General features: G+C 35.5%; 1 protein-coding gene across 2 annotated transcripts in view; it reads right to left on the bottom strand.

Annotated features, from left to right (window-relative positions):
- Positions 1-168: 168 nt before the first annotated feature.
- The window catches only part of slc6a15 (solute carrier family 6 member 15), a 49609-nt gene continuing 22808 nt past the window's right edge, over positions 169-26969 (bottom strand). For both annotated transcript variants that reach the window (XM_059335372.1, XM_059335373.1), the window contains exons 5-12: positions 26785-26966; positions 15583-15693; positions 13370-13611; positions 11765-11963; positions 9873-10065; positions 7053-7212; positions 5669-5831; positions 169-2497 (exon numbers count right to left, since the gene is read on the bottom strand). In XM_059335372.1, coding sequence (XP_059191355.1) covers positions 2102-2497; positions 5669-5831; positions 7053-7212; positions 9873-10065; positions 11765-11963; positions 13370-13611; positions 15583-15693; positions 26785-26966 — 1646 coding nt within the window. In that variant the 3' untranslated portion in view covers positions 169-2101. The remainder of the gene's footprint in view (positions 2498-5668; positions 5832-7052; positions 7213-9872; positions 10066-11764; positions 11964-13369; positions 13612-15582; positions 15694-26784; positions 26967-26969) is intronic.

Below are 26969 nucleotides of genomic sequence, written 5' to 3'. Positions count from 1 at the left end.
AATGTATGAGTTTCACTTTCTGAAATAATTGACATAAAATATTGAACTTTTTCCACAATATTCCTGTGTATTTCATAGGAGTGATGACATACGTGTGTGTTGGAAACCTGCAATTTAATCTGAGAAAAACTACCATTCAAAGAGACAAAAGAAAGACAAAATAATGACTTTAGTTTCAGGGTATGGACCATATTTGACCTTTAATCTTGACGGGGAAAAAAGACATTTGCATTTGAAGCCATTTCATGGAAAAATTATTTACAAGGAGGACTCGGTCCTCACAAACATTGACAGCACATTAGTAAAAAACAAAGACACGAGAGTTAAGGATTTGAAGTGCTTCTGAACCTTAAAAACATGGTGTTCTGATATCCAAACTATCAAGATAAATATATTTATAATATTTATATTATATTTACAGAATACCTTAAATATACAACAACCATCATGTATTCTATAAACAAATATAAATTACTTAGGCACACTTTTGTCTCAAACAATCATGGGAGTGGTTTTCAAAGGCCATCCTCTCGCTGTTTGACCTGAACTTTCACCGAGAAAATCTCTTTCCACAGCGTCTACACTGCTACTAATCTCATTTTTTACAGCAGGACTCGAAGCTGGCTTGATTTACACTGCCCACAGACACAGACGTGCTCCCAAAACCACCTCTCGACCCTCTAACTCGCCACTTTTCCGCCTCCTCTTTGCAGCTTCTTGTTCAAGTAGGCCTGGTGGAGCGTCCACCTTATTGCTTACAACTGTTTTTTAGTTGTCAGGCAGCTTAGGACAAAAAGTACCACATTTTTTCCACATGCTCTCTATCACTATGGGGTTAAATTTTTTGGTAGGAGCCACTTCATCAAGATTGCAGATTGGAAATGTCTCCCATATAAAGTCTATGAGAACCAATATGTCTTCCAAACCACTTCGAAGGTCAATTTTAGAGTCAAAATATACATTTTTTGGGTCAAAGAATCATTTAAAGCTATTGAGAATATCACTAGATGATTATTTGATCCACTAGATATGTTCATTTTGGCCATCAGTTCCTAAGCGGTCTGACATATATTAATATAGGTCATACACAGTGCATGTATTCTGAAAAATTGATAACATGAATACATTTAATTACAATTTATTGGCTTCACTTTTACCATTTATTACATTTACAACCACAAAGATTTTGTAATTGCTGTGTTCCTTCTTACATGAGCACCTTGCACCTTTAGTGCATGTTATTAATTGTTCAGAATTTTTTTTTTTTTAAATATAATTTTGTCTTTTTTGGTAATTTTGTGTCTTTTTTTGGTAATTTTGTGTCTTTTTTTTAATAATTGTGTGTCTTTTTTAGTAATTTTGTGTCTTTTTTTGGTAATTTTGTGTATTTTTAAATAAATTTGTGTCTTTTTTAGTAATTTTGTGTCTTTTTTGTGTCATTTTGTGTCTTTTTAAAATAATTTTGTGCCTTATATATCACTAAATGATTATTTGATCCAATAGATATGTACATGTCACTATATGACCTATTATAACAATCATCTAGTGATATTCTCAATAGCTTTAAATTATTTTTTGACCCAAAAAATGTATATTTCGACACCAAGATTGACCTTCTCAGTGGCTTGGAAGATATATCGGTTCTCATAGATTTTATATGGCTGCCGATATCTCCGATCCGCAATCTTAATGAAGTGGCTCCTACTTATGGTGATAGAGAGCATGTGGAAAAAATGGTGAGTGGTGCTTTTGTCTGGCATGTCCCCTTTATTTATCTAAGCCGCCTGACTTTTTCTCCTGTTGCAGCTGCAAGGACGAGGCGGCAACGGGGCGGCAACGGCGGCAACGGGCGGCAGCGAGAGATGAGTTTGGGGTCGCAGCCAAGCAAATATGGGTGAAGGGGTTAGACAAGGATGACGTTTTGTTCCCACACCTTTAAAGGTGGACAGTCATATAAGGTTCAGAGACGACAAATAAGAGCAGCTACGATATCTACAGAGAATATACAGTACGAGTGAAATATACATTTATGATACGGCCAACTAAACGCACGCAGAGGAGGGGTGGAGGGGAGAGTCGGGCAGGGCTTACTATAGTCAGTCTACAAGTCCGACTCGGGCATGTCCGGCATGTCGGCCATCAGGTAGCCGATGCCGTAGCGGCCGTTGGGCGCGGTGTCCGCGTCGTTGCCGTTGCCGCCACCGCCACCACCGGCACTCTGCTTGCGGTAGATGCTGTTGCCGGGCATCGGCGAGGGCGCCTCGCTGGGCGACTTGCCCTGGATCAGGCTGGTGTCGTCGTCCTCGCCCGGCCGGGCCGTCTCCTTGATGATGCGGCCCTTCTTGTAGGAGACGGCGGAGATACCGCTGGTGCCGTCATCGATGAAGTTGAAGTGGCGCAGGATGAAGACCACGGGCATGGGCAGGATGGCGAACACCACCAGGGAGATGCAGACCACGATGCCCCACAGAGGGAAGACCAGAGTCTGCTCTTTGGCCTGCAGGACGGAAAGGAAGAGAACAACGGCAGGTTGGTAACTGTGTCACATGTTTAAATGTCATTGTTGAACACAGACTGGATAAAACAGCAATGTGTGACTCTCGCATCCAACCGCTCTGAATTTATACAATTAACAAAGGGGGTCCCACAAGGTTCAATATTGGGTCCTGTCCTGTTTACCATTTTCATTAAAAACATTACATCCACTATAACAAACTGTAACGTCCGTCTCTACGCAGATGACACAGTTCTGTATATTGCACCTCTAACACTGCACATTCAGACATTAAAACTCTCCAGCAAGCCTTCGACAAACTACAACATTCTCTCCTCAATCTAAAATTAGTTCTCAATTCAGACAAAACCAAATACATGATATTCTCAAGAGCCAGACATATTGCTGAAGATGGTCTACATATTACCACTTTAACAGGTCACAGCTTTGAAAGGGTTTCACAATACAAATATCTGGGTGTCTGGTTAGATCAAAAACTCACATTCCAATTTCATATTGACATACTTACAAGTAAATTAAAACAAAAAATAAAATTAAATCTATGATAATCAATAACTCTGCCTTTCACTGCAACTGTTTTTAATGTTTTTGCATGTGTTTTTGTCTGTACTGTTTTGTGTTTTCTCTGTACTCTCGACATCATTGTAAATGAGGGGTTGCCCTCAATGATTCAATTGTATGTATACAGCAGAAAGCGGTAGCTATTTTGCAAGGGGAACTGCAGTTTGTGCTAAAAGTAAAAAAGAAACTAGCTACGAGTTAGTAGAGACTAAAAGCAGGGTATGTTTTGCAAAACAGTAATTATTTTGGTAAACAGTCATTTTAAAACACTAAGTCATCTCGAATAAATATGAGGATGTGCTGCTTTTCTCTGTATTCATATGATTTTAAATGGAATATCTTTCTTTGAGTTGTAGACTGTTTATTGTCATTCAATATTAATTTCAGTTGCATTTTGAAGAAAACTGATGACCGATCACTCTTTTCAGAAAGTTTGTTATTATTATTGTTATTAAGATGTCAAGTCATTAATTATTTTTAAAGTAATTATTTTTAGACACTAAGACATTATTTTGCAAAACTAAGTCCCTACTTTCGGATATTCCAGTATTATATTCCAGTATTATATTGCGAAACAGACATTATTTTCAGATATTAAGACTGTTTATTGTCATTCAATCTCTTATTATATAGTGATGCATGCAGAAAAATCAGTTTAACTTCAGCTGTCTAATTGCATTTTGAAGAAAACTGATGAGCGATTACTCTAGTAAAGTAAATCCATCTCTCTCTGAGCTTCTTTCAGCTGCAGGTGAGCTTGATGAGCTGCTCTGAGGAGCTGAGAAGCCTCGCTGGGCTAATTAGCGAGTGAGTGCATGCAGGGACACTTTGTCCCATTTGGCCTTTGCTCCATTTACTGCAGCGTTCAGAGTGACTCGTTTTGTCTCGATGTGATCAAACAGGTGATTGTGGTGGGCCACACATCCTGTTGATTGTCACACAAACAAGTACATCTAAACATGCACAAACTTTAGCCCCGTTTTTAGCTCCTGCATCAGCCGCTTTGAACTCTTTAATCTGCTTTTTACTTGTTCCAGGCTCTTCATTGATCCCTGGTCCCGGAAGAGAGACTCGCCTCTTCCTGTATCCAGACACTGTAGCTGGCTCAGATATAACAGCTATAAGCTCTAAAAAATACTTTTGAATTTCATTTCTATCTGCTACAGAGGCTGAAAAATCTATTATTTAGTAGACTCGTTGACACTTCTGTTGAATTTCCAGAAAAAAATCATGTTTTAGGGGTTTATTTTAAAATCGCCCAGAGGTTTTACAGCAATTTTTTTCCAGCCGTTTTCGGCCTAAATGGGTTAAAAAAGAGAAAAGTGGGACTTTTGTATCATGTATAATGTAAATGAAAGGTTGATTATTGAAAAAACAGGTCACTTTTTGTTATCCGTGTTTTGATTTCCAAACGGATATGGATTGAACGGAAGATACATGGATTAATAGGCTGAAAATAGACTAAAAATGCAGTTGCTTTGACTTATAACTCATCCAATTTTGTACATTTATGTCACTCTTAAATTCAAACATGCAGCAGTGTTTCTATCTGCTACAGAGGCTGAAAAACCGATTATTTAGTAGGAAGCATTGACACTTCTGTTGAATTTCTAGAAAAACTTCAGGTTTTAGACAGTTATTTTAAAATCACCCAGAGGTTTTCCAGGCATTTTTTCCAGCTGTTTTAGGCCTAAATGGGTTAATAACCTCAAGAAAAATTGATCAGCAGAGGTGTTGAGCCATCCAGGTTGTGATATACTTTATCTTGTAATCTATTTATTTATTTAGCAGATGGCCTAAACCAGTAGATCTCAATCTTTTTATGTCAAAAAACCCTAAATTATTCCGAACCTGGTCTCACAGGAATCCGTGAAATAGCCACAGATTTGCTTAACTCAAAATCTGTGGAATAGCCACGGAATCACTCAAATTTCCGTGAAACTGACACGGATTTCGCTACAATGCAAGTTAATGACAGTCATATCCCGTGGCTATTCCATGGATATTTGTTCCTATTGGTTTGTTCCAAGTCACGTGACTTTCAAGGTCCCGGCGGTCAGAACAAAAAACATGGCGGACAGTTCTCTCATTTTTAGTGAAAAAAATCTATATTTTGACTTAGTTTCTGCATAAAAATGGATTTTGATTAAATTTCTAGCGAGAAATATATGTTTTATTTTCTAAATATTCACTCAGTGAATGTACATAATCACTTTGTATGTTGGAATAGCCACGGGATATGACTGTCATTAACTTGGATTGTAGCAAAATCTGTGTCAGTTTCACGGAAGTTTGAGTGATTCAGTGGCTATTCCACGGATTTTGAGTTAAGCGAATCCTTGGCTATTTCACGGATTCCTGTGAGACCAGGTTGATTAATCCACATTTGATTTGATTTTGCTTCAAAAACCATCTGCAAAGCTTTTGGTTGTTAGATATGAGTAAGACAAGAGTTCTGTGGCAGCTAACTAGAGGAGGTGGTGAACTTTACTCCCGTTTTTAGCTCCTGCATCATCCACTTTGAACTCTTTAATTTTCTTTCTACTTGTTCCAGGTTCCTCATTGATCCCCGGTCCCGGGAGAGAGACTCACCTCTTCCTGTATCCAGGCACTGTAGCTGGGCGGCGTCATGGACAGCTGGACGAAGCTGGCGACCAGGAGGACCAGCAGCAGGATGGGCGTGACGTACTTCCACATGTAGTAGTAGAAACGGTACGGCGTGAAGCCCAGCATGTCCTTCAGGTCTTCAAAGAATCTGAGAGAGTGGTGAGGAGGCGAGACGAGGCGAGGAGGCGAGAGGAGGCGAGACGAGGCAAGAGGAGGCGGGGGAGGAAACAGAGACGCAGCAAGAGGTGAGATCTGATGTTTGTGGTAAAGAATTGTTTCATATGTCGGCTTTATTATAAACCTGGTGACCTTTACACGCTGTTTATATGTTTCCATCGCTCCTTTTAGAGTCTCTAACTCAAACAATGTACTCTACTTATAGTGCTGTTTTCAGAAATGCTGCTATGTCTGAAGTCACTCGTTCTTCTGGGAAATTACTCACAACAAGTAGAAGCAAGAGGTCAAAACCTGCTGGTGATATATATCCTTATTCTGGGCTAAAATGACCAGTTATTATTATTATTTTTTATTATTAATTTAAAGAAAACACAACATAAATCACCAATGGACAAACACAGTAAAAAAAATATCACAAAACCAACCTAAATAAATAAATAAATACCAGTTATTTCTGAATGTTAAGTCTGACTGCAAATTATAATTTGATCATGTCAAAAACAAAATGTTTCCAAATTCTTTTCTCTTCAATTTGTCACTTTATAATCCCAAATTTTGTGTCAATTTGTGCAAGGGTTTTCTCCTAAAATCTACCACTTATATATCAGTTTTTTTCTCGTAAATTTGTGTTTCTTTTATCATTAATTTGCCATTTTAATCCCAGAGAATATGAAGTTTTTATAATATTAATTTGTTATGTGGGGGAGTTTTCTGTTTAATGTTGCACTTACATTTTATAGAATATCTTTTTTTGTCTCTTGTAAATTAGTGCTTTCTTTCTCTTAAATTTGCCACTTTAATCTCAGAAAATATAAATGTATTAATATATAAATATTTAAGTTTGTTTCCTGTAAATGTGTGTTTTTCTCTCTCTTAAATGACCACTTTAATCTCAGCGAGTAAAAAAGTATTTTTCGAGGAAACTTTTTTTTTTCCCTCAAATTTAACACCAGGAATACAGATTTTTTTTAAATATTGTCCCCCGGATTATTATTATTATTATTATTATTTGGCTCTAATACACTGTTGTATTTTCTATTTTAAATATTGTTTGAAACAAAACTACCAAACATGAAGAATGCAGCTGCAGTTTACTACTATATCTAAACTATGTAAACAGTTTATTTACATATTACAAGAGACGAGTAATAAAAAGTCAAGATGTATGCAGATGATGGTGTTTTGTACTCACTTATCAATCCCGTAGACCCAGGCGATGGCCACATTCTCCAGGACGACCACGATGAGCAGAGGCAGAGTGGCCGAGTAGTCGTCGAACATCGCCACGAAGTAATTCCCTGAGCGCTGAACAAAGAGGAGGCCGATGGAGAAGGCCAGCACGCAGCATCCCACTGCAGGAGGAGAGGCCGTTAGTACTGGACGCACTCAGGGATGTGTCAATGAATACATTGTTTGTTTCTTACCAAGATTTTAAAAAACTTAGATTTAGAAGTGTTAGATAATTTATCTTGTTTTAAGAGTTAATTTCCTATGTTAAGTGTTCAACATTCTGCGCTAAAGCTAACAAAAGGTCAGAAATCTGTGTCCGGGCCTCTTTATTTATTATTTTCTGAAATACTTGTACTACAATACCCTTTTATTGTGTCTTAATTGGTAATTCTGTGTAATTTTTGGTCATTTTGTGTCTTTTTTGGTCATTTTGTGTCTTTTTTGGTCATTTTGGGCCTTTTCCGGTCATTTTGTGTCTTTTTTTAGTAATTTTGTGTCTTTTTATGGTCATTTGTGTCTTTTTTTTAGTAATTCTGTGTATTTTTTGGTCATTTCTGTCTTTTTTGGTCATTTCTGTCTTTTTTTTTTAGTAATTTTGTGCCTTTTTTGACACACACAATTTCCCCTCAGAATTAGTGTTTTTTTAGTGGGTTTTTTTAGACATCCCTTTTTTGCAGTGCATGAAGCGTAGTCAATCTTAAATAACCTTAAAACCAAGTCTCGCAGAAGTGAGGACCGGCCAAAATGTCCTCACTATGCAAAATGTCCTCACACTGTTGGCTAAAAATGTGTTATGGGCCTCACTATGTAGGAAGTACAAGAACACACACACACACACACACACACACACACACACACACACACACACACACACACTCCAAATTATTTGATTCTTACCAAGATAAAAAAACTTACCTATATCTAGTTTTAGATAATTTATCTTGTTTTAAGAGTTAATTTCTTATTTAAAGTGTTCAACATGCTTATTTCTAGATTTAATCATCTTAATTAATTTCCCTCAGATTTAGTGTTTTTATCTTGTTTTTAGACACACCTTATTGCAGTCTGTAGAGGTTCACTTTAAATGTTAGATTCTCACTGAGAGTTGAGATAAACGGAGCAGAGTTGGAGTGTGTTTAAGTGGAGCAGGACCCATTTAAAGCTGTTGGAGTCAGAATGACCCACATCGCCTCAGCGTCATGTGTCACAGCAGCGAGCCGTCATTAATCAAATCTCCTGTTATTTATTATCATTTTCTGATATATTTCTACTACAATACCAATTTTGGGTACTTTAATCCCTTTTATTGTCACTAAATGGAGTTGAAATGTAGGTTGAACTGTAAAATAAACAAAGTGTCAATTTATATTGAGTTCTGTGGGGTTAGGGCTTTAAGGCTTTGGAAGGTACCTTGACCCTTTTGTTTACTTACTTTGTTTACTTAAGTTATTATTTTTAGACAGTTTCTCTAAATTTTGAGATGCAAAGTTATTATTTTGTAAAACAACATCATTATTTTGAGATACAAAGTCTTTTTGTGAGAGATGCTTTGTCATTATTTCCAGATATTAAGGTATTATTCTGCAAAAAAAAGTAATTTTTTGAGATATTAAATCATTATTTTCAGGAAGTTTCACTTTATTTTAAGATGCTAAGTCATTATTTTCAGATATTGAGGTATTATTTTGCAAAATAAAGTCATAATTTTGCTAAACAGAGTCAATTTAAGATACTAAGTCATCATGAAACAAAGTCATTATTTTGAGATAAGTCAGTATTTGAAAAAGCTTATTATTATTTTATGATACTAAGTCATTGTGAGACACTTATTATGAAAAAGTTTCTTATTTTATGAGATACTTTGTCATTATTTTTAGACACGTAGTCATTACATTTTAAGAAGCTAAGTCATTATTATTGAGGAACACATATTATCTCTTATTTTTTCTTTTCCGGGCAGCAACGAGCTTCTGTATTTGTGTCTTTAAACTGAACCTTCCATATATGGAAATCTAAGAGTCAACAGTTAATATCCTGTATGAGTTGCTTCAGACTCTATAGACATTCAGGGATTAAGGTAAATTAAACTTAAACTACTCAACCTCCACATTCAACATACAAGAAGTCTGCAGACGACTTTTTGTAATCCTGTCTCCGCCCTCTTTTGCAACATTTCCAAACATTCCCACCTCCGTTTATCCTGCAGCCACAGCTGAGGGATTACAATATCATATTTCAAAATTCTGCAGTGTGCATTCAGCATTTTTAATCTAATCTCTTATGTTGAATGTTTTTTTGTGTTTTTTGTATTTTATTGTGTTTTTTTTTTTATTTATGTGTTTTTGAGTGTGTTTTTATAACTTTTTGTGTGATTTTTGTTTTAAAAAAAATGTTTCGTTTTTGTGTGTTTTGAGTGTGTTTTTGTCTTTTTTGTTTGAAAATTTTTTCAAATTGTTTTTTTTTGTGTGTTTATGTTAAAAGGGGTTTTATGTGTTTTTTGTGGGTTTTTTTGTGGGTTTATGTGTGTTTATATATAAAATATCAGGTCATATAGGTGAGGTTGTGCTTAAAAAAAAATGACGAGTGGTTTATACAGGCAGAATGAAAATGAGTCAAAATAGCTCCAAACTCCAAAGGGTTAATATAAGTATAAAACATATTAAAAGTAAGTAATTTATTAGAATATGATCATTTAAATTGTATTTCGGAACACTTCAGTCCCAAATTAGAAATAGTGTGATCCCTGCAGGAGTTAAAGGAGTTTTATTTTGAAGTTTCTCACCTGTCAGAAACTCCTTGCGGACTTTGAACGTGTCGATCAGCGGCGTGAGGATTCCCTCGATGGTGCCGAACATGCTGCCCAGGCCGAGGTTCACCAGCATCAGGAAGAACATGACGGACCAGAAGGGCGAGGCGGGGAAGTGGGTCATGGCCTCGGTGAAGGCGATGAAGGCCAAGCCGGTTCCCTGGACCGCCTGGTGGAGGGAGAAGAAGAACAGGTCAGAAATCTGTGTCCGGGCCTCTTTATTTATCATCATTTTCTGAAATACTTCTACTAAAATACCAATTTTGGGTACTTTAATCCCTTTTATTGTGTCTAAATTGGTAATTCTGTGTATTTTTTGGTCATTTTGTGTCTTTTTTGGTCATTTGTGTCTTTTTTTTTGGTCATTTTGTGTCTTTTTTTAGTCATTTTGTGTCTTTTAAAAAAAATAATTGTGTGTCTTTTTTTTTTTTTAGCAATTCTGTGTGTTTTTTTGGTAATGTTGTGTCTTTTTTAATAATTTTGTGTCTTTTTTTAGTAATTTTGTGTCTTTTTTGGTCATTTTGTGTCTTATTTGGTCATTTTGTGTCTTTTTTCAGTCTTTTTGTGTCTTTTTTTGATCATTTTGTGTCTTTTTTTGTAATTTTGTGTCTTTTTTTTTGTAATTTTGTGTCATTTTTGGTCATTTTGTGTCTTTTTTGGTCATTTTGTGTCATTTTTTGTCTTTGCGGTCTTTTTGGTTCTTTTTTCACTCATTTTGTGTGTGTTTTTTTAGTCTTTTTGTGTCTTTTTTTAGTAATTTTGTGTCCCCCAGGTAATTTGAGTTTGAGACTCATGAAATCATAAAGTTTCTCATTATCTCAAGATGTCAAGTCATAATTTCCAGATACTTACGTTATTATTTTCACAAAGTTTCTCTTAATTTTAAGATGCAAAGTTATTATTTTGCAAAACAACATCATTATTTTGAGATACTAAGTCATTACTTTGCAAAACAGCTATTATTTTGCTTAACAAAGTCATCATGAAACCAAGTGCCTCTTTATTTCAGAGGTGTTCTTTACTGAAGCTTTGTTTCTAAACCTTGTGTTTTGTAAGTATCGTGAACTCTCAACTCTCATCTGTTTCACATTAAAACCCTCTCAGCAGTTCAGAGGGCCTAATCCCTTCCCGTTCCTGGAAAGCTTTTATTGTGAAACACTAGCAGAAAGTGTTTAACAGCAGATTAACATCATAAAATTAAAGCAGTGGAGAAGTAGGTGTGCTATGCTACCGTAGAGATAAAACAGACAGTTTGTTCTCTCGTTAACCTTCTGGGCTCTGAGCCTATTTTGGCCGTTTTTGAATACTTTTGATTTTAACCTTCATGTACCACATAATAAATGTTTACTATACCCATATTTGGTATCCATTTTTTTTCCACCTGTATAATCTGACAATTATTTTCTCACTTTAACCTACTTTATCAACATATTGAGCCCAAAAATACACAAAAATCATGAAATCTGAGTTGAAAAATTGTACCATTTACTAAAACAAAATACACAAATATTTGTGGGTTTTTTTGCCTTTTTGTGTGTTTTTCATGTGTGTTTTATGTGTGTTTTTGTAATTTTTTGTGTGATTTTTGTAAAAAAAAAAACAACGTTTTTTTGTTTTTTATGTGTTTTTTGTCATTTTGTGTGTGTTTTTTGTGTGTTTTTTGTATATTTTGTTGTGCGTTTTTTCTATTTTTGTGTGTTTTTGTATTTTTTGTGTGTTTTTTTGTCTTTTTATGTGTGTTTTATGTGTGTAAATGTGTATGTAAACATAGGATGCAAACATGAACATATAAAAAGGTAAAATTTAAATATAATAAAACTATATACAAAAAAAGTCCCATAAAAACATGTGTCTGGACGTGCTTGTACCTTATTGAGCTCGTCCTCGATGCTGCAGGACTGGAGTCCCAGCGATCCGTACTCGTCCTCCTTCACCCCTCGGATGATCTCGATCATCTTGTTGTAGTCCTCCGCACTCACCTGGCTCACCTGAGTCAGGTTGATGTGGTGCGGGATCAGGCTCGGTTCAATGCCGTTGCCCAGCAACGCCACAATCTTGTTGGTGTTCCTGAAAAAAGAAAAAAAAATGTTTGGACTGTAAAGTTGTGGTTCACGTTTGTGGAACAGCCTCCTGAAGACCTGAGGCCATCACAGACTGTTCAGATTTTAGTATTATTATTATTATTATTATACTTTATTAGAGCAAACTTAAGACTTTTCTTTTTAATTTGGCTTTTACCTGAACCATTTTTAGAGATTTTTCTGCTCATGCATCTTAGTGTTATAACATCTTCTCTTTTATTTATTTATTTTTCTACTATTTATTAGTCTATTTCTATATATTTTTTTTATCATGATCTATTTCTTAATTATTTATTTATTGTTTTTCCTTTTTATTTAGTTTTTTTAATTTACTTTAATTTAATTTAATTTTTTAAACTTTCCATTGTTGTTATTGACTTTTACTTTTTTACTTATATATTTTTTATTATTATAAATATATTTTTTATCTTATTTTATTTTATCTTATCTTACTTTTTTTATCCAATTAATTTCGAATTAATTTCTAACCTGCCTAGGATGGGTGGGATGGAGGTGTCCCAAATGTCCCATATATATTTTATCATGCTCTATTTCTTAATTATTTATTTATCATTTTATCTTTTTTTATCTAGCTTTTTAAAAATGTAATTAAATTAAATTTTTTAAACTTTCCATTGTTAATATTGACTTTTACTTTTTTATTTATATATTATTATTATATATATATATATATATATATATATATATATATATATATATATATATATATATATATTTATTTATTTATTTTTTAAATCTTATTATATTTTATTTTATCTTATCTTACTTTATTTTTTATCAAATTAATTTCTAACCTGCCTCCAGTGTTTCCTCACTGCTCCATGTTGAGATGGAGCTTCCTCAGTTTGTGCTTTGTTTATAATAATAATAATAATAATAGTAATAATAACAATAATGATAATAATAATAACAATAACAATAATGATAATAATAATAGGATGGGATGTTTAGTTATTTTTAAAAGTATTATTATTATTGTTATTTTCTCCTTTTTTATGTAAAGCACTTTGTGTTGCATCTCTCTTGTATGAAAAGTGCTCTACAAATAAAGTCTGATTGATTGATTGATTGATTGATTGATTGATTGATTGATTGATTGATTGATTGATTGATTGATTGATTGATTGATTGATTGATTGATTGATTGATTGATTGATTGATTGATTGATTGATTGATCGATAAAGTTGTCTGCATCAATTCTGCAAGAGCCGTTTCCCCAAAACTGAGGAGTTAAAAATACTCCTGAACTCATGATCGGCTCTTTGATCGTCTGCAGGAAACTCAGTCACAGTCTATAAATATCTGAAAGTGAAGAAGAAGAAGAAGAAGAAGAAGAAGAAGAAGAAGAAGAAGAAGAAGCTTGCACTCACTGCTCGACACATTTGGCGTTCATGATGTTGGCTTTGAAGCCGAGCACGGCGAACACCACCAGGGTGGCCAGCACGGAGGTGAAGAAGTTGATGAACGACACCAAGACGGCGTCGAAGTGGCAGTTGTTGTCCCGCTTGTTGTAGCTGGAGAAGGCGATGACGCCGCCGAAGCCGAGGCCCAGAGCGAAGAAGACCTGCGTGGCTGCCTCGCGCCACACCTTGGGCTCCAACATGATCTCCAGCTGGAAACACAGGCAGAGTCACTTAATGTAGCAACACAGGCTGCATGGAGCTTCATCATTATTCTGTGTCTTGTTTTGGTCATTTTGTGTCTTTTTTTAAAAACAATTTTGTGTCTTTTAAAAAAAAAAAATGTGTGTCTTTTTTTTAAAAAACATTTTTGTGTCTTTTTTTAAATAATTTTGTGTCTTTTTGGTAATTTTGTGTCTTTTTTTTTTTTTTTTGTCTTTTAATAATTTTGTGTCTTTAAATAATTTTGTGTCTTTTTTAAATAAATTTTTTTTGGTAATTTTGTGTCTTTCTTAATAATTTTGTGTCTTTTTTAAATTTTTTTTTTTTGGTAATTCTGTGTCTTTTTGGTCATTTTGTGTCTTTTCTTGGTCATTTTGTGTCTTTTTTAAGTAATTTAGTTTCATTCTGTCATTTTGTGTCTTTTTTTGTAATTTTGTGTCTTTTTTAAGTAATTTAGTTTCATTCTGTCATTTTGTGTCTTTTTTTTGTAATTTTGTGTCTTTTTTGGTCATTTTGTTTCCTTTTTTGTAATTCTGTGTCTTTTTTTTTTGGTCATTTTGTGTCTTTTTTTGGTCATTTTGACACTGCCTCCAGCGGCCCCCAGGTAATTTGACCTTGAGACCCCTGATCTAGATTTATCTACATATATATATATATATATATACTTAATTGCTTTATATAGGCATAATTCACAATCATCTCCATTAGATCATTTACTCTCATAACATGTTTCTCTGTTTGTTTTTTGCAGACTCTCCATGCACCGTCCTGCTAAATGACAGCTGGCAGATTGACAGTTCCCATGTTATCGTTTTCTATTAACACACACACACACACACACACACACACACACACACACACACACACACTCGCAGCAGGACTTTGAAGATGGTGGCAGCAGCGAGTTGTTTTGAAGTGGAAGATGTCAGCTGAGGACACGGAGCAGACACTCGGAGACAGACGGACTCTGCTGCTCCAGCGTCTCTGGCTGCTTACATAAAGCCTCAGTAACTCCTGTTTCCATGGCGACATGATTCCTCAGCCGCAGCTGCCATTGGCCCGTTGCCTCCGAGGAGCCGGCCAATCACGGCGCAGAGCTCATTTTTTGAGTTCAAACATCTTTTTTTCCATATTTTTTTTTCAGAGGATTCAGTTCAACAGAGGCTGAGTGATAATAAGAACATGTTCAAAAGAGAAATTGTGCCTAAATGAAACAAGATATAATTTATTAATTAATTTGGATAAATATAGACTATTTTGTTAGGGTTATATTTTTGTTCTGATTCGATACTATCATGATACTGTAGTGATGATTCAATAGGTATTGCATTTTTTAAAGACTTATACAGTATATTAGATATTGAGATTTATTGTGATTTTTGTTTACTTTTTTTTACACTAGAAGCTGATTTATACATTTCTACAATAAAAATCGGACTTTTATTTCAGCAGCATCGTATACTGCATAGAAAAATGGTTTAAAAAAATTAAGTACATCAAAAAATATAGTAAATAGTATAGTAAATTTAGTCATTTCTGATCTTTAGTCATTATGTGTCTTTTTTTTAGCCACTTTGTGTCTTTTTTGGTCATTTTGTGTCTTTTTTTTAGTCATTTTGTGTCAGACAAAGTTGTGCTGTTTTTAGCTTTTGAGATGTATGATTTGACGCTTGTCTTTGTCATTCATGATAATAATCTCAATCTCTATAAATTTTGGACTGTTGGTCAAACTTAACAAGACATGTGAAGACATCACCTTGGGCTCTGACAATATATAAGTTGCATTTTGTCCTATTTTCTGACATTTCATAGACAAATGTAAGAAAATAAATGACCTGAAGCCCTGTAATCAAGGTATTAATACTTCACTTTGTGGATTAATTTAACTCAGAACAGAATCCTTACTCTGTATTTCTACTTGAACAGTTTTTATAGAGACACTGAGTGTAAACGTGTGTTACCTTGGGTGTGAACATGTGTCGGATCCCGTCCACGGAGCCCTTCAGGAGCAACGCCCGGACCAGGAAGCAGATCAACACCACGTACGGGAACAAGGAGCTGAAGTACATCACCTGTAAGCAAACAAAACCTCCTGTTAAACAACTTCAGCTGTCAGCTTTTACTAAAACAAAATCACTCTGCTGTTCACTCCTCTACAGAAGAGGATTAGAGCCAGGTTTTAAAGTTTGAAGTTTTTTATTTTGCACAATAATAAGACAAAAAGAAAAAGATAAAGAAATAATATGGGCTGAAATATGTGCCACCAGAAACTGAATTTGAATTTATATTGTATAATTTGAATCGTTGGATTGAAAAACTGACTCTGAATTGTAATTTGAAGTTTAATTTATTAGTTTGGAACTGAACATTCAGTTCTCACAATTCAAATTCAGTTCACAAAACTCAATTTCAATTTTCTGCGACGAACATCCGGGTAGTTGAGGCTGAGCAATCGAGCGCAGATACACAGAGCGCCTGTTCGGCCAATCAGCACCTCCGTTTTCTTTTTTAACATTTGTTGCCATAGATATATTTGTTGCTACCCGGTTGCCATAGCGCCTCTTCGGCCAATCAGCGCATCCGTTTTCTGCGCTCGATTGCTCTGCCTCAACTACCCGGATGTTCGTCGCAGAATAACAAAAAGGAAGGTGCAAGGTAAAAAAAAAAAAAATGAACAGTGGACACGCTGACGTTACATTAACCCGGAAGAGTTTTAAAAAAAAGCTATTTTCCAGTTACCTAAAATGGTGTTTGCGTGCATCTGAAAGGCCAAAACGCACAGAAAAAGCTACATTTTATGAGAGTCTGTGCTGAAAGTGCAGAAAGAGCAGGTAAGTGGCCCTTGAGTTAACATTACATACAGATGTTTTTCCTGTTTTATACCATTGCAAATGTAATATCTAGGAATTGGAAGGTCGTAATGGGACAGAACTTGTTGATTTAGACTTTTTCTATATTATTTTCTGACATTTTTGCACTTAAATTGATGTAAACAATTTATAATTACAGTCCTATGCATGAATATTGTAAATATACACAATAAAAGCCACATATGCATGGTGGATGTTGGACTGGGTTTTTTATTTAAGCCAGTGTGGGGGTGGATTAGCATATGTTTAATAAATAACAATAAAAGGAAGGTGCAAGGTAGTGGCAAAAAAAAAACCCAAAAGGGCTTAATACAGGCCTCAATCTATATTAAAATTCACAAGTTAAATTAAAAATAAGTAACTATGAAATGGAAAAAAAACCCTAATAATTACCATAAAAATAAAGCTTAATTATGGTAATATTAAACATTTAAATAAAACAAGAGATGTGTGTTGGAAGAACAAGAGAAAAAAGTAGAGAAAAAAGTAGAAATGCAGAGAATAAAGTCACTTTTTCGGTAAAGTAGACTGCAAGCTACAACCTGAGTTTCTTCAATACTTCTAATTTGTTTCTAAAAATAATTCACATAAAAAGCAGATTTTCCCAAAACAATATTTGTAGCAGCTACTACCATGAATATCTCCTTTATGTGTCGGGGGATTTTAGTTCTACTACACCTTAAATATTGTTCTTATTTCTCATTTTATGACATTGATGAAAACCAGGTTTTAGCTTTTATTCTAGTGAACTGTTTCTCTAAAAACAAAGTTCCTCTGACAACTTATTGACACGTGAATCTGTGAAGATCTTTCCAACTTTACTGAACACGATAGTTTAGATACTTTTTTCTCAAAGTGCAAACTGAAAAAAGAAAAATCCTCCTTATTTTTTCTCCTCATCTGCACTCCTGAGTGCCTTGAACCACATGAAACTATTAAGAGCTGTGGATGCATAATTGAAACAGTAATTAGAGGTTAATCTCTAAGCAATTATGACAAAATGTGTTTCCAATTAAATCAAACTAAGCTGCATTTAAGTTCAGTTTTTTTTTGTTGTTGATGCCAACTAGCTCATTTAAAAAAGATTGTTTTACTCGGTCTACTACAGACTTAATAAGTAAAGTATGCCTCCTCCAGGGCCAATTATCATGAGTTTGTAGATACAGAGTAGTGTTAAAAACAGCAGACGATAACTGCGCTTCAGTTCCTGTCAAACGATAAGAGTGTGTGTCTTTAGAGAAGTATAAAAATAAAGGTGTTGTGATCTCACTGCCTGACTCATCTATGTAGTGCTCATGCTAATAATATGACCGGAGCAGTAAATAGTGCAGAAACTTTTTTCTTTCATGCACATTTAACAATGACAGTATATATTCAGGAAGCCACGACTTAACTCTATGGAGTCTCAGGCTATTTTGTTAATTTTTGAATCCTTTAAATGTCTTTTTTGTGTCTGTTGTTGCGTCTTTTTTAGTTATTTTGTGTCTTTTTTGGTAATTTTGTGTCCTTTTTGGTAATTTTGTGTCTTTTTTGGTAATTTTTTGTCTTTTTTTAAGTCATTTTGTGTTCTTTTTTAGTCATTTTGTGTCTTTTTCGGTCATTTTGTGTCTTTTTTTAGCCATTTTGTGACTTTTTTTGGTCATTTTGTGTCTTTTTTTAGTCATTTTGTGTTCTTTTTAGTCATTTTGTGTCTTACTGTGTCTTTTTTTAAGCCATTTTGTGTCGTTTTTAGTCATTTTGTGTCTTTCTTTTAGTCATTTTGTGTCTTTTTTAGTCATTTTGTATCTTTTTTTGGTCATTTTCTGTCTTTTTTGGTAATTTTGTGTCTTTTTTTTGTCATTTTGTGTATTTTTTTAGTCATTTTGTCTTTTTGTGCCTTTTTTTTGGTCTTTTGGTGCCTTTTTTGGTCATTTTGTGTCTTTTTAGTAACATATAAGAGGGTTTCATCCAGTTCTATCATTTGATACTAAATCTATTTGAGCTTGTCTCCAGTTTTACTTGGTATATCATCATCAAACTGAAACTGGCCTCATGGAGTTTACAGCCAGAACTTTAGAGGTAAATTTACAGTAGGGCTCCACGCTGCTTTGTTTTCTAGTCTGGATGTGATGAAGAAGTCTGAATGATTTGGAGCTTTTGGAGACTCCAGAGGGTTAAATGTGCCGTGAAAGTTGTGAAAGTAGCCACTATGAGCAGGGTTTGTGCCTGTGCAGGACCCCTTTTGTCCAATTATGGCGCTAATTAGACGGCGGGCCTCACAGGTTTTTATCTGTGTGTGCAGACGAGGTGGTGCTTAAAGACGGAGAGGCCTGACTCAGCCGCTACGCTGTGACACGTCGATTTACAGGATTGGCAGAGGGGCGTGGGCGGGCGGGCACTAGGAGATGGTTTGGCGTTGAGTCATGAGCACACTTAGTGATTCAGAGACACTGCGTCTCTTCCATGGTGGTCCATATGAAGCTCTGAGGGAGACTCTAATGTCTTCTCTCAGACGGAAAGGGATTAATTTATAGCTGAAAGTTCAGTCAAGGATCGGGAAGTTTAATTATTTTCTTGCAGTGCTTGGAGGCAGAAAAAAGACTAATTTATAAGCTTTGATTCTCCTAAACTTTTTGTAATACTCTAGATGTTTTCCCCCACCGTCGTTCTTTAACAACCTAAACACATTCAACCTCAACAGGAAGTCATGCTGCAGCTGTGACTGTAGTAGAGACTGAGAAGTAAAGTTTCTTTATCTTTTCATTATCAAAGAAATGTTTTGAAACTTTGTTTCTTGACGACAGCACAGACGCAAATGTTATAATAATATTAATGATAGTAATAATATATCTATTTATTTAGTCAGAATTTATTTTATAATGATATAATATAATAATATATGTATCTATTTTATGAGAAATATTTATTTTATTTTATTTTATTTTATTTTATAATGATATTAATATATTTTTATTTTTATAAAAAATATAAAATATGTATTTATTTTTATTGAAAATAATGATATATTTGTTTTTAATGAAAAGTAATTAAATTTATTTATTTTATTAAAAAATAATAATATATTTGTATTTTATAAAATAGTAATATATGTATTTATTTTAATAAAAAGAAAATATTTGTATTTTATAAAAAATAATAAATGGATTTTATTTATATAGCCTAGCTTTTTTTTTTCCAAAAACAAGTTTACAAAGTGCTTCACAAACGTAAAAGAAAATCTAAAAAAAACTTGATGTAAATTTAGAGTATAAGCAAAAAGCTAAAAGAACTTTACTTAAAAGCTTGTTTCTTGATAACTACATTCTGTTGTTGATATGTTGTCCAAGAAATAGTTGTGATAAAAGATATTATTGTCATTTTAGGCCCAATTAATGCTTTCAAAGAGCCGTTTTTAATTGCCTGAGCCCCGCCCACGCTGAAACCCGGACACAGAGAACAGAGGAGCGGATAGAAGCAGCGTGACCTAAAATTACAATAAAATGTGTCTCAGCATAGTTCTTTATATTTATTCGATTAAGAAGCTCTTAAAAGAAACCCTCAGGCTGCACCAGAGTCATAAAATAGTTGGGAAATCCCTGCTGTTGGTGACGTTTTTATGTGAACAAATTAAACACAACAGGCGATATTGTGCGGTGTATGCTAACTTTTGATAACTCTCTCAGAGCTTGATAAATCAATATTGTAATTATTGTGACGGGACTTCATATAATCCCTAAATATTAAATAGTGCAGAAAGTTTTATCTTTCATGCACATTTAACAATGACAGTATATCTTCATGAAGCCACGACTAAACTCTACGGAGTCTTGGGCTATTTTGTTCATTTTTGAATCCTTTTCATGTCTTTTTTGTGTCTGTTGTTGTGTCTTTTTTAGTTATTTTGTGTCTTTTTTTGGGCATTTTGTCTTCTTTTGTCATTTTGTGTCTTCTGTGGGGTTTTTTGGTCATTCTGTCTTCTCATTTTGTGTCTTTTTTGGTCATTTTGTGTCTTTTTTTAGTAATTTTGTGTTCTTTTTAGTAATTTTGTGTCTTTTTAGCCATTTTGAGTCTTTTTTTTTTGGTCATTTTGTGTCTTTTTTTTTTGTCATTTTGTGCCTTTTTGTCAATTTGTGTCTTTTTTTGGTCATTTTGTGTCTTTTTTAGTCCTTTAATCCAACATAAAATGTGATTTTCAATCTTTTTTTTTACTTTCAAAAACACTATCATGCTCAATAAAGAATTTTAAATGTTGCAAATGCGAACAAATGTTGCAAATCTAACATATAAGAGGGTTCCATCCAGTTCTATCATTTTACTTGGTATATCATCATCAAACTGAAATTGGCCTCATGGAGTTTACAACCAGAACTTTAGAGGTAAATTTACAGTAGGTAAAGCTTTTGATTACTTTCTCAGAGCTTGATAAATCAATATTGTAATAATTGTGACAGGACTTCATATATCCCTAAATATCCAGTCAAATGTCAGCGTTTCCTGCTGAGCTGTTACTTTCCTCAGCTGCAGCTCTTGTCTGCTCTTGTTTAAGAACACAGCTGTGTCCTTGGTCAGCACAAAGCCAAACAGGCTGCCATTACTGGGTGATAAGTGGATATCTGCTCCTTTGCAACCTCAGTCTTATGTTCTATCAAATAAAGAAGAGACTTTTATTATGAAAGATTGCGTGTCATGGCAGATAGCATGTGCTTCTTGCAGAGGTCACGTCCTGAGAACGGCGCCGTTATCTTCATAAACTGATACTGAGAGAAGGTTTTTCCCATGATGACGGGCACAAATGTCACTTTTGAGTGATCATATATAAAGGCGTTGTTCATCTAAAGGCTATTTTACGTCTAATGCTACCTATACACCAGAAGACTTTGAAAATATTTGGAAAAGACTCCTGGAAAACTGGAAAACCTGGAAAAGTCATTGTCTTCTCATTTTGGGTCTTTTATAGTCATTTTGTGTTCTTTTTTGGTCATTTTGTGTCTTTTTTTGTAACTTTGTGTCTTTTTGTGCCTTTTTTGTCATTTTGTGTCTTTTTTTTGTCATTTTGTGTCTTTTTTTGGTCATTTTGTGTCTTTTTTTAGTCCTTCGGTCCAACATAAAATGTGATTTTGAATCTTTTTTTACTTTCAAAACACTATCATGCTCAATCATGCTCTTACCTTTTGGTCATACTCTTGACAATCAGGCCAAGCCAAAAGAGCGCGTGTAACCACGACAACCAACTGTAGAATGTATGATATATATTATTGGTTCCAAAAAGCAGCTTTTAAACTGTTTTGATGTAGAATTTCACCACTTTTCTACCAAAAAACCTGACAATCAGCCATCATAAACCCCTCTCGTCCTCTCCTTTTTCTTTCCTTTACTCTTGAAAATCACGCCAAGCCAAAAGAGCGCGTGTAACCACAGCAACCAACTGTAGAATGTATAATATATAGTATTATTGGTCCAAAAAGCAGCTTTTAAACAGTTTTAATGTAGAATTTCACCACTTTTCTACCAAAAAACCAGACAATCGGCCATCATAAACCCCTCCCCCTCTCTCCTTTTTCTTTCCTTTACTCTTGACAATCACGCCAAGCCAAAAGAGCGCGTGTAACCACGGCAACCAAATGTATAATGTAAAATATATAATATTATTGGTTCCAAAAAGCAGCTTTTAAACTGTTTTGATGTAGAATTTCACCACTTTTCTACCAAAAAACCTGACAATCGGCCATCATAAACCCCTCTCCCTCTCTCCTTTTTCTTTCCTTTACTCTTGAAAATCACGCCAAGCCAAAAGAGCGCGTGTAACCACGGCAACCAACTGTAGAATGTATAATATATAGTATTATTGGTCCAAAAAGCAGCTTTTAAACAGTTTTAATGTAGAATTTCACCACTTTTCTACCAAAAAACTTGACAATCGGCCATCATAAACCCCTTACCCTCTCCTTTTTCTTTCCTTTTGGCCATACTCTGGAAAATCATGCCAAGCCAAAAGAGCGTGTGTAACCACGGCAACCAAATGTATAATGTAAAATATATAGTATTATTGGTTCCAAAAGCGGCTTTTAAACTGTTTTAATGTAGAATTTCACCACTTTTCTACCAAAAAACCTGACAATCGGCCATCATAAACCCCTCTCCCTCTCTCCTTTTTCTTTCCTTTACTCGTGACAGTCACGCCAAGCCAAAAGAGTGTGTGTAACCACGGCAACCAAATGTATAATGTAAAATATATAGTATTATTGGTTCCAAAAGCGGCTTTTAAACTGTTTTGATGTAGAATTTCACCACTTTTCTACCAAAAAACCCGACAATCGGCCATCATAAACCCCTCACCCTCTCTCCTTTTTCTTTCCTTTACTTTAAATCATGGCAAGCCAAAAGAGCGCGTGTAACCATGGCAACCAAATGTATAATATATTGGTTCCAAAAAGCAGCTTTTAAACACTTTTGATGTAGAATTTCACCACTTTTCTACCAAAAAACTTGACAATCGGCCATCATAAACCCCTCACCCTCTCTCCTTTTTCTTTCCTTTTGGCCACACTCTTGACAATCACGCCAAGCCAAAAGAGCGCGTGTAACCACGGCAACCAAAATGGTCTGATCCCTTTCACGCCCACACACACACACACACACACACACACACACACACACACACAATCGGGGAGAGAAATGCAGATCTCGGTGGGGATATTCCTTGGAAAAGGGGCTTTTGTGAGTGCGGCTAGCGGAGAGAGGGCATTAATATTCTTTTGTATAGCAGCACAGTGCTGATTAAACTTCAAAGACACTTGGAGCTGGCCCCCTTCAAGGGAAAAGTTCACGCCCGTTTTATACTCTCGCCAACTCAAAAGGCCATCCAGACGCGCCAGGTATTTGGAGGACGACCATCTGGCTCAAACTGTACTGTAATTAACCGGGAGCCTGGGTGGTTCTGCTTGGCTCCTCTTTCTCGTAACAACCCAATATTTATATTTGTTCATTTTATTTTGGGCAGCTGGACGACCTGAGCGGCAGCTGTGAGAGTGATTGTGACAGTGATTGTGGTTATCAGTGACATTTCTTGCCAGGCAGCAGCAGCATGCAGCAGCAGCAGACGGGGAAATGAGAGTGTCTGGTAGAGCGAAGCGTCGTGGCACAGGTCGAGATTAAAGCGCCGCTGTTGTTTTGTCTGCTGCTGCTGCGGTGAATGCAGGGCAGAAGACGAGGCAGACAGCTGTTGGGATAAGACCTGAGCTGAGGACAATGTCCGGATAAAAAGGTGGGAAAGCTCACGGAGTTTCCCACACAATCGCAAAAAATACAGTTACTATCTAATAACATGGCTGCACATAATTCCTTTCACCTATATTTCTTTTGAGCCAACATTTAAATAACTTGAAGACTACTTATTGTAGTGAATTCATGTGCTATTGCTGCATTTTTCCCCACAGGTGACTATGCATTGGGTACTTACACATAATCCATATTTTATAATCATCTATTTACAGAAGATATGAGTGTTATAGTGATTTGAAAACAAGATGTTTTCATCTTTCAGAATCTGTAAATCAACTGTATGTTGTCCAATATATGACTTTTTAAGAAGTCATTTCAAAAAGGTGGTCTTTTCCAACGAATATTCTAATGAAGAAGATTATAAAGAGCGACAAAGTCCGCATAGGGAGAAGCACGGGGGTGGATAGATGGGTTAGACATATTTTTTTAGTTTATGTACATAATTTAAGTAACAAACTAACTTATTTTGACCCAAACTATGATGTTTTCCCAATTATAACCGAGTAGTTTTGTTGCCTTAATACAACCGAAAAGTTTTAGTGAATTAAAATGTTAGCCACATGATTAAAACCACCACAAAAACTGTGCTTTTATGTTTCTAGTTGGTGTTAAATAACAGCCAAAAAGCTGAAAAAGTATAAAAATGAAATGTGAAATGCTATTTATACGCCTTCTCATGAAATCATGCTGAAAGACCACATCCTTAAAATTCAAAAACAAGCTGGTTGCCGCATTTAACTGCCTTAGAAAGCCAATGTTACGAATTAGCAAAAAGACGTAGAGACGTAGAGAGAGAGTCTCAATTTACTCTCTGTTTAGCTCTCTTTTTTCCAACAAATATTCTAGTGAAGAAGAGGATAAAGAGCGACAAAGTCCACGTAGGGAGAAGGACGGGGTGGATAGATGGGTTAAAAAACAACTTTCACCCAGGAGATCACTGTTCATGTCCTGTGTCAAACCAAAAGTCAACACTGACTTATTTATGCTAGTTTATGTGCATAATTTAAGTAACAAACCCAAAACTATGATGTTTTCCCAAAGCTAACCAAGTAGTAGTAGTATCAACTATGTGATTAAAACCACAACCGTGTGTTTATCTAAATGTGACAAGTTGGTGTTAAATAACTAAGCTTAAAAAACATAAAAATGAAATGTGAATTGTCCTCAAACTTGGCATGCTATTTATACGTCATGAAATCACGCTCAAAGACCACATAAGTAAAGCTGCAAAAGAAATGTTACATTAGCAAAAAGACGTAGAGACACACGATTATCCTACTGGAGTCATGTTTCTCACTATGCCTGATGAATTTAAGTTCAATTTATTCTCCTTTTAGCTCCTGTTTGGTCTCCACCAACCCTGAGGAACACATCTTGGTCTTTTTGCTGCTAAATGTTCCACTTTCTTCATTGCTAACTGTGTCTCTGCTGTTTGGTGTTGGGCTGGTTGCACACAGTGGGTTTGTCCGAGCCTTCGTGTTGGAAACGGTGGCAGTTGCTGAACTGAACCAAACAGTAAATGCGCCGTAAAACCAAAATAATGAGCCAAAAGAGGCTTTAAAGCCCAGCAGAGCTGCAGAGCCGGGTGTTAATTCGTCATGATTTTGGCGCTGTTACAAAGACTCATTTCATTGAGTTAAGTTGATTCAAATTCTGTGAGACCTTACTCTATTGCAGACACAAAAAAATGTGATATTAATTTTGACCCCACACTTTGTTGTAGCGTAGCCCGAAACCTGACATAAGAAGTGAGGATAAGACCCAAATCAAATGACTTCCGCATCAAAGCTCGTTCTGGGAAGATTAAAAACTGCGACCGCTTTTTTCCCCCAATTAGCACGAGCTTGACTGTAACCTTGGAGGTGCACCAGCTAATGCTTGTCATATGATAAGATAAAGTGTGGAGTGATAAAGATCACCTGTAAGAGGAGAAGAAGAAGAGGAGGAGGAGGAAACGCCAACCTTTCGTCAGTGGGCTAATCCTTCCGGATGCTAGTCACGCTACTGTCAGCTTTGCTGCACTAAGCTAAAGTAAGCTGAGCCACAAGATCACATGAGCTCTCGGGGTCACGTCGGAGACTGTATCATTAGAAAATATTTGTCATGTTGCATTAGCGGAGTGTCTTTAAAGAGCAGCCATCCATTCAGTTTGCACTCCGCAAGCCTTTTAACTTAGAGTGAGCTAATTATGTGTGAGAGGATTTTCTAAAACACTCGGCGAGAAACGGCCTTTTGTTTCTGTCACAGAGTTACATTAGAGCACGGGGTCTCAAACTCGCGGCCCGCGGGCCAGTATCGGCCCTCGTGATGATATTTTGTGGCCCCCACCTTGATATGAAAGTTTAATGTGAGTTTTATATGAATGGCACTTTACCGTGTTGTGTGTGGAAGGTCCCTTTCATTACTTTTTTTGGTCATTTAGTGTCTTTTTTCTAATAATTTTGTGTCTTTTTTTAAAATAATTTTGTGTTTTTTTTAGATAATTTTGTGTCTTTTTTAATAATTGTGTGTCATTTTTTAAATAATTGTGTCTTTTTTAGTAATTTAGTGTCTTTTCTGCTAATTTTGTGTATTTTTTGGTAATTCTGTGTCATTTTGTGTCTTTTTTAACAATTGTGTGTCTTTTGGTTCATTTTGTGTCTTTTTCAAAATAATTTTGTGTCTTTTCTGGTAATTCTGTGGGTTTTTTTTGGTAATTCTGTGTCTTTTTTTGGTAATTTTGTGTCATTTTGTGTCTTTTTAAATAATTTTGTGTATTTTTTATTAATTTTTGTCTTTTTTGGTCATTTTGTGTCTTTTTTAAATAATTTAGTGGGGTTTTTTTCTGTCATTTTTTTCTTTTTTAGTAATTTTGTGTCTTTTTTTAGTAAATTTGTGTCTTTTTTTGCTCATTTTGATACTACCTCCAGGAGCCCCCAGGTAATTTGACTTTGAGACCCCTGCATTAGAGTCTTTAAACAGGCCGAGCTGCTGCAGCCACTTCCTCTGTTTTCTAAGTCGTCTTTTCAGAGGACTAAATCTTTTCTCCCTTACCTTCCCAGAGGACTGGATCCCCTTGATCATGGCGAGGCAGACCATGGACCAGGCAGCCAGCAGGCACAGCGTCATCCTCCAGTTGAGTCCTCCGCCCTCAGAGATGTTGTCGGAGATGTCCAGGGCCTTACGGTACCAGTAGTAGGTGGTGGCCGAGCTCTTCTCGCACTCCGGCACCACGTCTG

The sequence above is a fragment of the Centropristis striata genome, chromosome 6, assembly GCF_030273125.1.
Source record: "Centropristis striata isolate RG_2023a ecotype Rhode Island chromosome 6, C.striata_1.0, whole genome shotgun sequence".
Taxonomy (NCBI): Eukaryota; Metazoa; Chordata; class Actinopteri; order Perciformes; family Serranidae; genus Centropristis; species Centropristis striata.
The sequence above is the reverse complement of the archived record's forward strand: the minus strand, read 5'-3'. Positions and strand labels throughout refer to the sequence as shown.